Here is a 13,139-nt window from a genome sequence, read left to right on the forward strand (position 1 = left end):
TCCTCCGTCTGCCACCCCTTCCTGCATGCCTGCCTTGTGCTCTTCCTCCTCCTTCCCACTACCCTGCTTTTCCCCCTACTCTCCCTCCAAGGAAACCAACCCTCTGTCAATCTTCTGTCAGGATAATTAGCACTCTGGGGCAAAGAATGTACCTCTGTATAGAAGCCTGTGGAATGCCACCTCCGTCTTGCGTGGGGCCTTTGAGAGTCAAGTGACAGGAAGCATTGAGAGAGACGTTGACTCTTTTTGACATGTCAAGCTGATATTTCTCAGTTTAACTTTCTTGTAGAAGTTGTGTCAAGGTATTATATGTAGATACTTTTCTAGTCTAAAATCAGTACCATTTACTATGTGCATCTGTCTTAACCAGGAGAAGAAATGAGCAGTAGGAGTTGATTCCTATGATTGTGTTGTTCAGAAGAGTCCTATACATGTCTAATGTCTTACTGTGCAGTGCATGAGTATTTTGGTTTTCACTGTAGTATTCTGTTGCTGTCATGCTAAAAGCCTGAATTTTTCTGCCTGCTGAGGTAGGAGCAGTCTAGTGTTTTACCTGTTCTGCTAATGATAAACTACTTAGAGCAGGAATGCCAGAGTTAGTATCTTTGTATTGGGAAAGACAAAATGCTAATAACTTGCTGAGAATTTAGTTAAGGGAGGTCATTGAGACCTGTGAATGAAGAGTAATTCAATGAGGAGTTTGGAATGAAGAACATATGAGGAGTTTGGTATGAAGAACAATGTGCATTGCAAAACAGGGATCATTAATAATCTTGAAATCACAGGTTATGTAAGGTACTCCAAACGTTGAATATTGTATCATATTGCTTTCTTTCAGTTCATCTAGAACCATAGTTAGAACCCTTCTGTGGGAGGGGTTTTTGAAAACAGGGAACAAAAATGTTCTTACTAACTCAACATAGTATCACTGTTTTGCTTCCTTAATCCTTGCTGCATGTTTCCTACTCAGGCATGCATTTGGGCTTCAGACATGTAGGTAGAACTGAACATCCATTTCAGGCATTGGTTTTATGCTATAAATGTTTTGTAGAATTGGGTGATAGGGAATGATGAAAATATTAGAAACTAGAACATGCTTCTAAATAATTTCAAAGTGCATCTGAAAGTGGATGTTTTGCCTACCTCTGTCAACCTGTCAGAATTTTTGAATTTGATATTTCTCCTCTAGGTTGAGTGCTTCTTTTTGCTGTTACAGGTTAAACAGGAGGAAGGAACATTCAAGGTGTATTTGACACTTCCTCCATTCTTTCATCTGCTCTCACTTACTGCTTACTATTTTACAGTCTTTAAACAGTATCTAATGCATGCCAGTTGTCAACTTTAATAAGACAAATAGATAACTAAATCTAAGAAAAAGCAACTCTGAAACCTTAAATTGACAGGGAAAAGGTAATGTTAGGGGACCTGGAAGCACATCTGCCTGATTTTCCAGTTCTAGCATTTTACACTGATCTGTGTCTGTATAATTTTAAGACTCTGCAATGGCCCTCAAGCGTTGCTTGCTGTAGTGAACTAAGCATTATCATTGTACATTTTGAGGGATTTTTTGGTTATGATACAAAGCATTCATATGAGTAGAGTGTGAGCAGCAGCTGCTACTAAATTGCAGTTCAGCCTGTAAATCATGTCCATTCGTGTAGAATGGAGCAGATTGAATAATCTACTAATAGTTACAGCAAAGTCTAATTTGTATCCATTTAACAATGTAGTATGCAAGAGTGAGTTCTGTTTGCTTATTATTAAAGAGTAGGCATTTCTGTCTTCCTGAGACACCTCTTTGTGGGTGTTTTTATCCTTTTCCGTGACTCTTCTATAGCCTGAAGATCCTCTGTGGCTTGTGCTTAATGAAGCTGGATTGTACTGGCGTGCAGTTGGAAATAGCACCTTTGCTATCACTTGTTTGCAAAAAGCATATAATTTGGCTCCACATGAGTATCAGGACATCCCTCTGGTCAACCTTGCTAACCTCTTGTTTCATTATGGTCTTCACTCGGATGCCAGCAGGCTCCTCCTGAAGGCTTTGGCCATCAATGCCTCTGAGGTAAGATGATGGGGTTTTGTGTTTGCTCAGCAGTGAATGTGTTTTCCCTCATTATTTTCTAAGTACATGTTACTTGTCTTTACCTGCACATGCAGTTCATCTTCCAGCTGGTGATTTGCAATGGATGTTAATTTCCATATAAATTCCTGACTGCACCAGGGGAGATGCTGATTGTTGAAAGTATAAACATCTAGAGAAGTTCTAGCAAATCAGTGACAGGCTTCTAGCCTCCCAAAACCTGTATTATGAGCAGTGCCTCCAAAGAATTTAATCTTGGTGTTTGCCAAGATTTTAACCTAAAACAGCGATCTGTCAAGTTGTCAGCATTGTATCTTGATTCTTAAAACCCTTAAAGTAGTGTGTATGCTACCAAGATCTTTATAGACATGTTTCTGTGACACTTGATTTTTATCTGTCCCTAGTTTTATTTGTCCCTAGCTTTTGTCTGTCTACATAGAGGAAAATGTGTTCTAGGTGTTTGGTCACTTTACTTCCAACCATTAGATTCAAGCCAGGTTTTTGTATTTCTGAACAGTAACATGATAAATATTCTGTAGGTTGTCACCTATGTCATATAGGCAGTTTCTCTATCATTCAGAAACTGTTTGAACTACTGGACTGGCCAGAACAGTTGTGAAAAGAAAGGGGGAGGGAATTGCATAGCAGGGAACGTCTTTTTTCTAGCAGGTAATTTTGGTCTTGCATCACAGACACTTCAGTAAGAAGTTCAAGTGACTTCCTTCCTGTGCTTCTAGCTCTCTAGTTAGATTAACAGCATTTAAGCCTGCTAGGCTATCAATTACCTAGCGTATAAAAAAGCTAAAAACAGAGTAAGTTTGTTCAGTCCAGCATTCAGAAACAAATTTTCAAGTGTTGGAAAGGAATGTAGTCCATTTGGGTGGCAGGTAAGAGTGCAAAAAGAAACTACAGAAAGAGCTATGCTTGATTGATGTGCCTTAAGAAGAACATATGAAAACACAGGCTTGGAGGGGAGGAACCTAGGAACCCTCAGGACCATGCTGTGTGAGTAGGGCTTTTCTTGAAAAATACTTGTAATTGCTGCCTCGTTACAGTAATGCCTGCTCGTGTTTTTTTCAGGTGTACTCAGTCTGTAATACCTATTGTACCAGAAAAACTAGCAGGAGGTATTGTACTTGAATAGTGTTTCCTGGAATATAATGGAAAGTAAATACAAGTTAAAATTAATTACAGCTACTGGGAATAAAAGATGTGCTCCATCAACAAAAGCTCTTAAAAAGAAAAAAAATCCTGTTGCTCAGCTTGCACACTTTACTGAATACTGTTTAGTAATGCAAGCTGAGTTGGAAAAATCTTCAGCTACTGCTCAGTCTTCACATTTTTAGATAATGAATGTAAAAACTGTTTCAGTGGGAAAAATGACTGCTTAAATTGTAATACTGTAGTCTTTATTCTAGCAGCATATTGGTAACTGCAGCAAATTACTTTGCCCAAGTGAAAGACTTTTCAGTCAACCCATAAATGTAATGCTTTCCTCTGTGCCTGTAACAAAGTGTTGACTTCTACCCAGTGAAAAAGGTGTTTATAATCTTTACTTTAAAAAAAAATACATATTTTAGAGATAGTAGTCAAAAGCAGTAGACAAAAATAATGTTTTACAAATAATTGAAAGGCATAAATGTGTACCCCTAGGCTAGTGTGACATTGGTGTTTTCACTAACCTAGCTTTTCTGAGGTAAATCTGAACACTCTTGGCAAGTGCAATGCATCTGTGCCCTGCTAGAACACTAGTGATATTTTAATTTTTTGTGGACTTTTAATGATTCTAAATTGCCTTTGCACATTTCAGTTTAGTCCTGTGGCATTCTCTGCAGTAAGCATTATGTTTCTGATGGTTAGTAAGTAAGTACTTCAAGCTTCATTTCAATCTGTGTGTATTTAACAGCTGGTTTTTGTTGTGGAAAGATGAAACTCTTAACCCTGTGGCAACACAGCTTTTGGTTACCACCAATGCATCAGTCTGTTAGTTTTCCATTGTAAGAGTAGGCAGTGCCTGTTTAGGAAGTTTTCTAAATTCTTTCCCACCAAATTTATGAGGGTGTGACTTGACAAGGGTATTTCCTAGTTGGCTTCAATCTTAAAACAGTGAGCATACTTATGCTGCAGTGTGTTGCTTTTGTATTCACAGCCCCTGACTTTTCTGAGCCTAGGAAATGCATACCTGGCTCAGAACAACATCAGTGGAGCACTGCAGGCCTTCAGACATGCACTGGATTTGACAGCCAAGTGCTTGGAGTGTGAAAGCAGCCTGAAGATGATCCGCTGTCTGCAGTTTTATCCTTTCCTCTACAACATCACCTCTTCTGTGTGCAGTGGTAAGCAAGTGCTGAAAGGTGGACCACAAGTGAAATAATGTCTGTTTGCCTTGGGTGTTGGAGGTTTTATTTTTCCCCAAGTTTCCACCCTTCTGCTTCACAGTGCTTTCTACCTTTAAGCTACATCATCAAGGTTGAGATGTAGCTTTTAATGGAAAAGTTACAGTCCATTAAATAATTGCTTGAGGATGACTTCTTGAATATCTAGAGGGCTTCCACTGAGTGCAAATTACTTCCTGACTGTCAGTAATACCTTATTATTGGTAATAAGCACCACCAATATCTCTTACTGGTTAGCAAGGAATGCTGGATTCAGTATTTATCAAAGGGCACACTTACTTCTAGGCTACTCAACAGCCCCTTTGTACATCCCTTCAGGTTAGATAGTCAGCTGGATTTGTTTCCTTAAAGCTGAAGAATTTGATGAAGAGCAGTTTAGTTTGAATTCATATCCTTTCAGTGTGTTCAGTACTTTGGTTGTCATTTTCTAGAGTTCAGTCTTCAAGGAATAGACTGTCTTGTTGTCAACATTATATTATTTCTATGAGACCAAGATCATTGCTCTTAACACTCCAAAACTCTGTAAGAATGAACTAGAATCCAATCTCTCCCCCCAAAAAATTTGTAAATATTTTCAACTGAATTATTTATTGTCATTAATGACTACTTATATTTTTAAAAAATAATAGTTTTTGGAGGTGGATTCTTTCATTTTATTCGGTCCTACTGAATATATTCAGTACTTTGTCTGTACTTGAATATGGCCAATGTGACACTCATGAGCATCCTTGAAGACTATTTATTAATATATTTTCTAATCCCTTTTGTCTCAAATTGTTACTAAGGTAACTTTCCATCTAATATTTTCTTTATTTTCAGTGTAAACCTCACTAGAGAAATGCTTGTGATTTTTAGCATTCCTAAGACTTCCCCCTGAGAGTTTTCTAAAATTCCCTCTCCCTCTCTAAAATTTAAAAGTGTAGAGGCATGGAGAAACCTCCTCTGATTTAGCATCTAGAGTTGTGCTGTCTAAACACAGACTAGAGGCCATCCTGTCTCCTGGTACAATATGGATGACAGTACAAATTCCAGGACTGTGCCATTAAAATAATAGCAGTTTATGGCCTTGTGCACTTTGCTGTGATTGAGAGCCCATCAGCTGTGCAGAGAATTGAGTGCTGTTTGGCTGTGTGGGCTGCAGTGAATGGTGTAGCAGCCCAGCTGATGGATCTCATGCTGATATCCACAATGTCAACTCCTGTGCTGGCACCTGACAATGAATCTCTTAACTTCAGATTGCCCTTAAAATCCTAGGAGATACTGTAAGCAGTAATGGAACTTGCACATTTCATCACAAGAGACACATTCTTCTAAAAAGAAAAACAAAACAGTGTTTGTTTACTGCTAATTAAGGTCTTTTAAAAACTCAGAATGTTAAAGTTACTCCAGTCAAACTTTAGTCATAGCTACTTTGTTTTGAAGTTAAGCAGAAAGCAATTTAAAAGTATATTCACAGAACTTAAACAGAAACGTGCAGTGGTTGTATCTTATCTCCAAAGTTATCTTTGACATCTTTTGTTTTAAATGCTTTTCTTCCTTCAGCTTGGCATAATGTAGTTTTCTTGATTTTTGGCTTCTGCTTGCATTGGTTCCTGATCCAGGGTGTTCATTCTGAGGTCAGCTGTTACAACATATACTGTTTAGGACATCTGTGTTTCTTGAATGTGAGGGAAAACCCATCTCAAAAGTGCTTAAGAGAACAGTGTTATCTTGCCTTTTTTTGCCAGCTTGGCCACTGGTTAGCAAAGTGAGCCTGAATATATTCATCTGGTACATTGGAGCTGAGATCTGGTCAATAAGGAATTTGTGAAGCTGCTAAATCAACAAGGAGCAGAATATGCCTTAGCATGTTAATGTAGTCATTAAATTTCACTATTCCATTATTTAAGTATTTTACTCTGTATTTATATTATTTGCCTTTTTCTAGGACTTTTCTTAATATTTATTTTTTATTATTATTTATTAGATCTTTGGTTTAGTGCAAAAAACCTGAAAATATAAAGCTGACGAATAGCGTAAATTTCTTTGTGCATTCTTGAGCGAATCTAAGATAAACATATTGGTTAATTCAGCCTTGATGATGATTTGTGGTTTAAGTCCAAACTCAAAATTTAAAAATTGAAAAGTAGATTTACCTATCTTATTTGCATACAGCTTGAGTAAATATTTTTCCCCCCCTGTAAACTTCAACTGACTCAAGAGAAACCTTGACAGGCTATATGAAAGTGAGGTAAAATCTCCAAAACCAGAATGATTTCAAGAATGTGTACTCAGAAATCATATTTTGCTCTTAAAAGTATCCTGAAACTTTGAGAGTCTTCTATTGCTCCTTCAGTCCAAAGAAAACAGTTGAAAAGAGGTTGTTATTATTCACTTGATGGCATGTCATAAATTATTTGTATCCTTTGAGATCGATATACTGAAAAATGTACCAAGAATTTGGAATGTGAGTTGTTTCTCTGGTTTGATATCTTGTTTTGATGAGCATTCTTTCAGTATTTCTGAAAGTAACAGCAGTAGGCTTCCTGTGCTTTGGGTTGTAGGCCCATGTGATAACTGTGTTTTTGCTTCGCCTGTCAAAAGCCTCTGTTCATGAAAACTGAATTGAGTAGCGAGACACGGAATTCCTTGCTCTGCTGCCCTGAGCCATTGGCAGAATCCAGCAAATGGTCAGTGGGAATTATATGCTAGCATGAGATGGAATATGGGATCAAAAATCTGAATTCATGGCCTGATTTTTGATTACAGTATGTGCTTGGTGTTTATTTCAAATAAGTGAAATAGGCATTTTCTCAAGCATGTTGGGATGTTTGCTATTAGCACAGGACATTGGAAGTGTGACAGACTAACGCTGAGTTTTTGGATGCTTGCTTATATTTTCCTGTCTGTACTGCTGCCTGGTACTGTTTTTTAGTAACTTCTGATAGAGATAATTTATATTTCAAACCCAAGTCTTGTCATGCACATGAGAATGAGAATTTAAAATCTCAGACCAACACTTTTCTATTTAACTTTTGCCTCCTGTATTCACATTTATATAAATGTTTTTTTCATTGTAGAAGAATTTCCAAAACCGCAGAGGTTTTTGGTGGGGTTTTTTATGTAGGACGTGTGTGAAGTGTCCAGTATTATTCAAACCCTGTTACCTGTGACATGTATTTTAGACAGCTGCAGGAGTTCAAGCAATTGTATCTAACATAGATGATATATACAGCAAGAACCCACACAGTGCCTTATTCCCAAATAACTGTGAAAACAGTTGGAAGACTTCATTTTTCCAGCATTACCCTGTGGTGATCCTTCTAGAGGCGACTTGGCAGTGTTAAGGGTGCTGCCACATCAGCTGTTAGGTCACTGGTGAGTCAGTTCCTGAAGCAGGTTAAGAAACTTCGTGTTGCTTGACAGATAACTTCAGCACCCACGTCTGACACACAGGTAACAGTACCAAGAGATGTGTGTTAACAAGTGTAAAAAGCTTAATGTGAAAAACAGGGACACTCTCAAAGGTGCAGAAATGAAATATTTGGGCTGCTTATTAAGCCAGCAGAGAAAGCCAGTGTCATTTTTGTCTGGTGCTAAGTGGCACATTGCTGAGATTTGTCTTGCACACTTATGGCTAAAAATACTGCAAGTAGCTTTTATCAGGTATTAAGGTGTGTAGATGACTATCCAGCTGTGGGATTGTTCCTGTGGCAGTTCACTGGCTGATGTAAACATTCAGATGTTGCCAAGCCTTATTACAAAGATTACAGAATATGAGAACCATATTTTTAGTGTGATGGTCAGCTGGCCATTGAAACATACTGATTTGTTAGTTGCTGTTGGATAAGACTTTTCTTTCTGTGTGTAAACAGAATTGTTGCCTGAGCAAACAGAAGTCATTTGTACTCAAAATATTTTTATCAGACTAAGCATCTATCTCTGTCTCACAGTTCCATTTGTTTGTGAGCTCATGCACTTCACATTTTTCCAGACAAGACCAAAATTCAAAATCTTATTAACAGACTGATGCTATTCAAAACACGAAACATAACTTGTTTCAAGCTTCAAGTTCAAGTCTTACTGTCTTTCATCCTTGGCAGGATAGTGCTTTTACAAAAGGCTTTGTGCTGCTCTTTGCAAAGTCGAAGGAGTGTGAGTTCATAGTGAATGTATGTGTATGCCACCGAGAAACCTGAATCCCTGTGTGTAGAGGGAGCGTTTGTGTGTGAGAGCAGTTCATCCTCCTTCCTCAGAGCGAATTCTGTAATAGGGATCCGCTTTACGCGTGCCTTTAGTGCCCTCTTGTGGTACCAATACTCCGTGCCGCATGAAAAGCAAAACTCCTGGTTTATTCTGTCTATTTCCCCTTAAAATAAAACATGGAAAAGGTGCTTCAGCTTATATGTATGTGGATTTCCCTTTATCCTTCAGCACTTAGGTTCTTACAAGTTAGTTAAAGTTAATAAGCTTATACCTTTAAGCAAATTGACCCGAAGGGGAGAGGTTGACCTGAAAGGAGAATCTCTACTTGAAGCTCTAATAGTCAGCTTATGACAGATTAAATAACTTCCTTAAATCAACATCCCAGTTTAAGCAGGCATCTGACACTAGTTTGACAGCTGCAATCAACTCAGGTCCCTTTAGTCATTGGGGGTACACAAACATTAAGCAAAAGTATAACGTCGTTTTCTTTTCAGTAGTATGTTGAGACACAGGAATGTGAAATACTTTGCATTTTAAAATGCACCTTTCACTTAGTTATTCCCTACTAGTTATGACTGACTTCATAGTCCCAGCAACAGCTACATTTTTGTTCCATTTCCTATAGAATGAGGTCCCATTAGACATTTTTATTGTAAAAGTAGTTTCCTCCTTGTCCAGGTGTTGTATCTTGTTTGTCCAAGGAATGCTTATCACATTAACACTTATCACACAGTGTTAATGGTGTTACATTAATGTTAATGGAATAAGCATCCCCTGAGGTGTTCACTCTTGGAGCTTTTCTGTATGTTTAAAATTCAGCTTTTTCTCACCTTCATTTGCATATTAGAAGACAAAATTCATGAGTGCTCCTGAACCTTATTGAGAATATTGCATGTACTCTTACTTATCTTAGAGTTTGCAAAAGGGGTGGGATGTTTGGGTGAACATTTGTTTCTCTGTTGCTGTCTCTCTTGCCTTATGATAAAGTTCATCTGTATGAACAGAAGAGTCAACATCAGTAGGGTATTTAAACAACAAGCAGAATTCTGTGAAGCACATGAACAGCTTGTCAGAGCTCTCAGAATCACATCAGGGCTATAATTTGCCTTGGTCATGTAGCAGTAGGATGGAGAAAGTGGGTTCTGTGTGAAACAGGGGCTGTTCTAAGATCATTGTTATCCTTTGAAGTTGTTCATTGGTGGCCCATAATGCACAGGAGTGCACCCATGTGCCTGTTGTTCACCTTGCAAGTTTCACCTGGAATCTGAAAATCAAGCTGGATTCTTGTTCCCTCTGGCAGCCGAGCATCTCTGTCATTGAGGATCGTACAGTGACTGTCCATCTGAAAGATCTGGTGGGTGGCACACGGGTGGGCTCTAGATCACCATATTTGGGCTCTTTAGTGATAAAAGGAGTAAAGAGGAGGTTAAATTGTACGTGTGTAGAGTGAAAACTTGCAGAATACAGGCAGGTGGGTGATATGGAGAACGATGTCTGCTCTTTGTCCTGGTGGAATCCAACATCCCTGGGGAGCGAGGTTGTTGGGAAATGTCAGATGTGCTTCTGAGTGGAAGATCTTGGAGAAATCCATGTGAGAATGCGCTGTGTGTGAATAATGTGACTCAGTTATTTTGGGTTTGTGCTACTGTTTCTGCATCGCTAGCCCAATAAGGGAAGAAGCAGTTCCCACAGTCCACTTTTGCAGCAGTATTAGAATATTGAGAATATTGACATGATCTTGAAGATAGTTGACCAGATGCAGGCTTCTTGGTACTTTTCACTCCTTGGAGCCTGATTTAAAAATCATACTTTTCCCTGAAAAGTCTTCATTTAGTGTCTCTTGAGTGGCTGAAGGAAGTTGAAGGTAAATGACCTAATACTGCTGTGCCAAGCTCATCGAAACCTGTCTTCTCTTTCCATGTATTTTTCTTGTCAAAACTACAGAAAGGATGTATAGAAGAGATTCTTAAATTGAAAAATGAAAGAATGTGTTACTATGTTAAACATGGTATTTTTAGCTACACCAGTACCCCTAGGCTGTGCACCCACTGCTTGTGCACATTGCTTCCAAGCTGCTGCTTGCTGGAAAGCCATTGAGAATCTTAAAGGTTTCTGTAAACAATGCACGATTCCTTCAGTATATCCATGTTGTTCAAATGTCATTCTCTTTTGCATGTGTTAAATACACTAATGATTGAGTTTGTTCTGCAGCTTCTTTCATCCTGCAGAATATGCCTTGCTGTCCTACACACATGGCCTGCTTCTTTCCTGCATGGCAGCGTACCTGACAGCTTCTCCCAGCAGCCATCAGTCTCAGTATCATGCTCTTTTAAGAATGGTACACCTGCAATATTTAGTGTTCTGCATCCATTCTGTCTTTTCCCAAGATCTGAAGGCCATTGGCTAGCAGAGGAGAGAGAAGAAAATTATGGCCTCAGCTGCTGTAGTAACTGAGAGAATGAGAATTGCACTGTAGAAGGGAATTTAGAGCTGTAGGAGAATTCAGTGAGAGTTTACTGATGCAAAACCATTAAGTATGAAGAAAAAGCAGTACAGTATTTAATTAAATATAATATGACATTTCCCATTTATATCTGCCTTTACAGTGCAAAAGACTTTTCTTGATATGTTACCTGGATCTTTCCTTTACTTGAGCAATAGCTACATGTTCATGTAGGAGGAGGAGAAACATCCAGACATTGCTCAAAGGGAAAAGGTTCCCTCTCCAACTAAGTTTTCAAAAGCTGATACCTTCAGTTATCAGATATATTACCATTTCTATGCAGTGTGTGTGGTGCTTTTCTATGACAAGAATGTAGAGAAAATGAGAAATTTGTGATTTTGTCTTCCTCTCTGAGAGGCTTTCTTTGCCTGTGGCAGTTACTTATGTGTAGCTGCTAAAATTTCTTACTGAACCTTAACTGGATGCACCACCTAGAGCTGGACCTATTTAAAGAGTTCCAACAACTGCATATGTTCAGCAGCCTTTTTAGGAGGAATAGTAATTCCCCAGCTACATCTGCAGGGAGATGTGGTTTCATAAACATGTTTATAGTTGAGCTGTATGCGCTGAATTAGTGAGTTGGTTAAAGCATGTTTAGAAGAGAAAAGAACCACATATGGGAAAGTGACAATGTGTAGTTTAGTGTCATTAGCAGCTGGCCAAGACCTTGAAGGCTTTATTCACTTGGCCTAAATCTGAGTACTTGTAAAGTGGTGATGTGTGGCCTCAGCCTGTAATGAGTCATGTGGAAGTTGTCTGGAAGCAGCATGCAATGCCATGTGCTCAGATTAAAATGAGCACTGCACGCTGAGCCACGGAGTGCCAGGCACTTAACTACCCCTGATCTGTCTGCTTTATTGATTTGTTTTTTCCTTTTAAGGTTGGTTGCCTGGTTCATGTGAGTTTGTGTTGTGCTCTGACTGTCCTCAAAGCTTTAAATCTATCATCTGTTCTGGCTACTAGAGACTGAAACTAGGACAGTTCAGAATTTCCCTAGAGGAAGAAATTGAAGCTTCTTGAATGTTGTAACTATTTTGGGGAGAAAGGACATTCTTGCAAAAATTTTTAGTCTTTCTGCAGTAACTATTCTATGGCTCTGTACTGTTCTGGCAGTGTGAGGAGAGTATGTTGAATTCTAATCTAGAGTGGTTGGCAGTATTCTCATCCAGCATAACCTGCTGCAGGTATTCCTTACTTAAGGCTAATCTTGATCAACAGAACCATCAAACCAGGTGTGGTGGTTTGACCAGAAATGGGATTTCTGGGATGCTGTAGTCAAACCAGAATTTTTTTATCCTGTTTACAGAACAGTTCTGCTTTTTAATGGATTTGTGTAGAATGTGCCCTGACAGGCAAACTGCCAAGCACTTGAAAGCTCTCTTAGATTAGTAAGGGACAGACCTACCTGGCAGTTAACACTGGTGTGCTCTTTGGGTGTGTCAGTAGCTCTGCTTTGGTGTCCAGTTAGGAGGAGCAGTTGCATGAATATCTATTCCAAACAAGTCTATAAATTATCATGGATCAAGTCTGACTATGAATCTGTTCTTGCTGAACAGTATAACCTAGTGAAGAGATATACAGATAAACATAAATACAGCCTATCAAAATAGCTTCTCTGAATAAAAAAACATGTAATCAGGTCCCTGTGGTATGTTGTTTAAAAGTGGTTATCAAGACATATGCATTCAGAGAAGTGGGGAGCTAACAGTAACCCATGGTGGAGTTACTAACTCTCGTAGAGTTCAAATGTATGATGGCATTTCTCAGTAGAATGTTATCATTGTACCTAAAGTCGTTTTTAAACTTGAGTTCATAGATACTTAGGATCTAACAAGATCTACAAAATATGTGATGTCTAGTATAACAAATATGTGGAAAAAAAGAAAGATTAGAATGCTCAAAAAAAGGCCACTGTAGGCTTTGCTTATGCTAGTGATACTTAAACTAAGAATTGTCTTTTGCTTAATCATAAACT

At 38.6% G+C, this 13,139-nt stretch overlaps 1 protein-coding gene across 1 annotated transcript in view; it reads left to right on the top strand.

Moving 5' to 3' along the window:
• TTC17 (tetratricopeptide repeat domain 17) overlaps window positions 1-13,139 on the top strand; it is a 54,761-nt gene that overhangs the window by 22,853 nt on the left and 18,769 nt on the right. The window contains exons 15-16 of the mRNA XM_063158827.1: window positions 1,838-2,062; window positions 4,230-4,416. Coding sequence (XP_063014897.1) covers window positions 1,838-2,062; window positions 4,230-4,416 — 412 coding nt within the window. The remainder of the gene's footprint in view (window positions 1-1,837; window positions 2,063-4,229; window positions 4,417-13,139) is intronic.

Source organism: Melospiza melodia, chromosome 6 (assembly GCF_035770615.1).
Source record: "Melospiza melodia melodia isolate bMelMel2 chromosome 6, bMelMel2.pri, whole genome shotgun sequence".
Taxonomy (NCBI): domain Eukaryota; kingdom Metazoa; phylum Chordata; class Aves; order Passeriformes; family Passerellidae; genus Melospiza; species Melospiza melodia.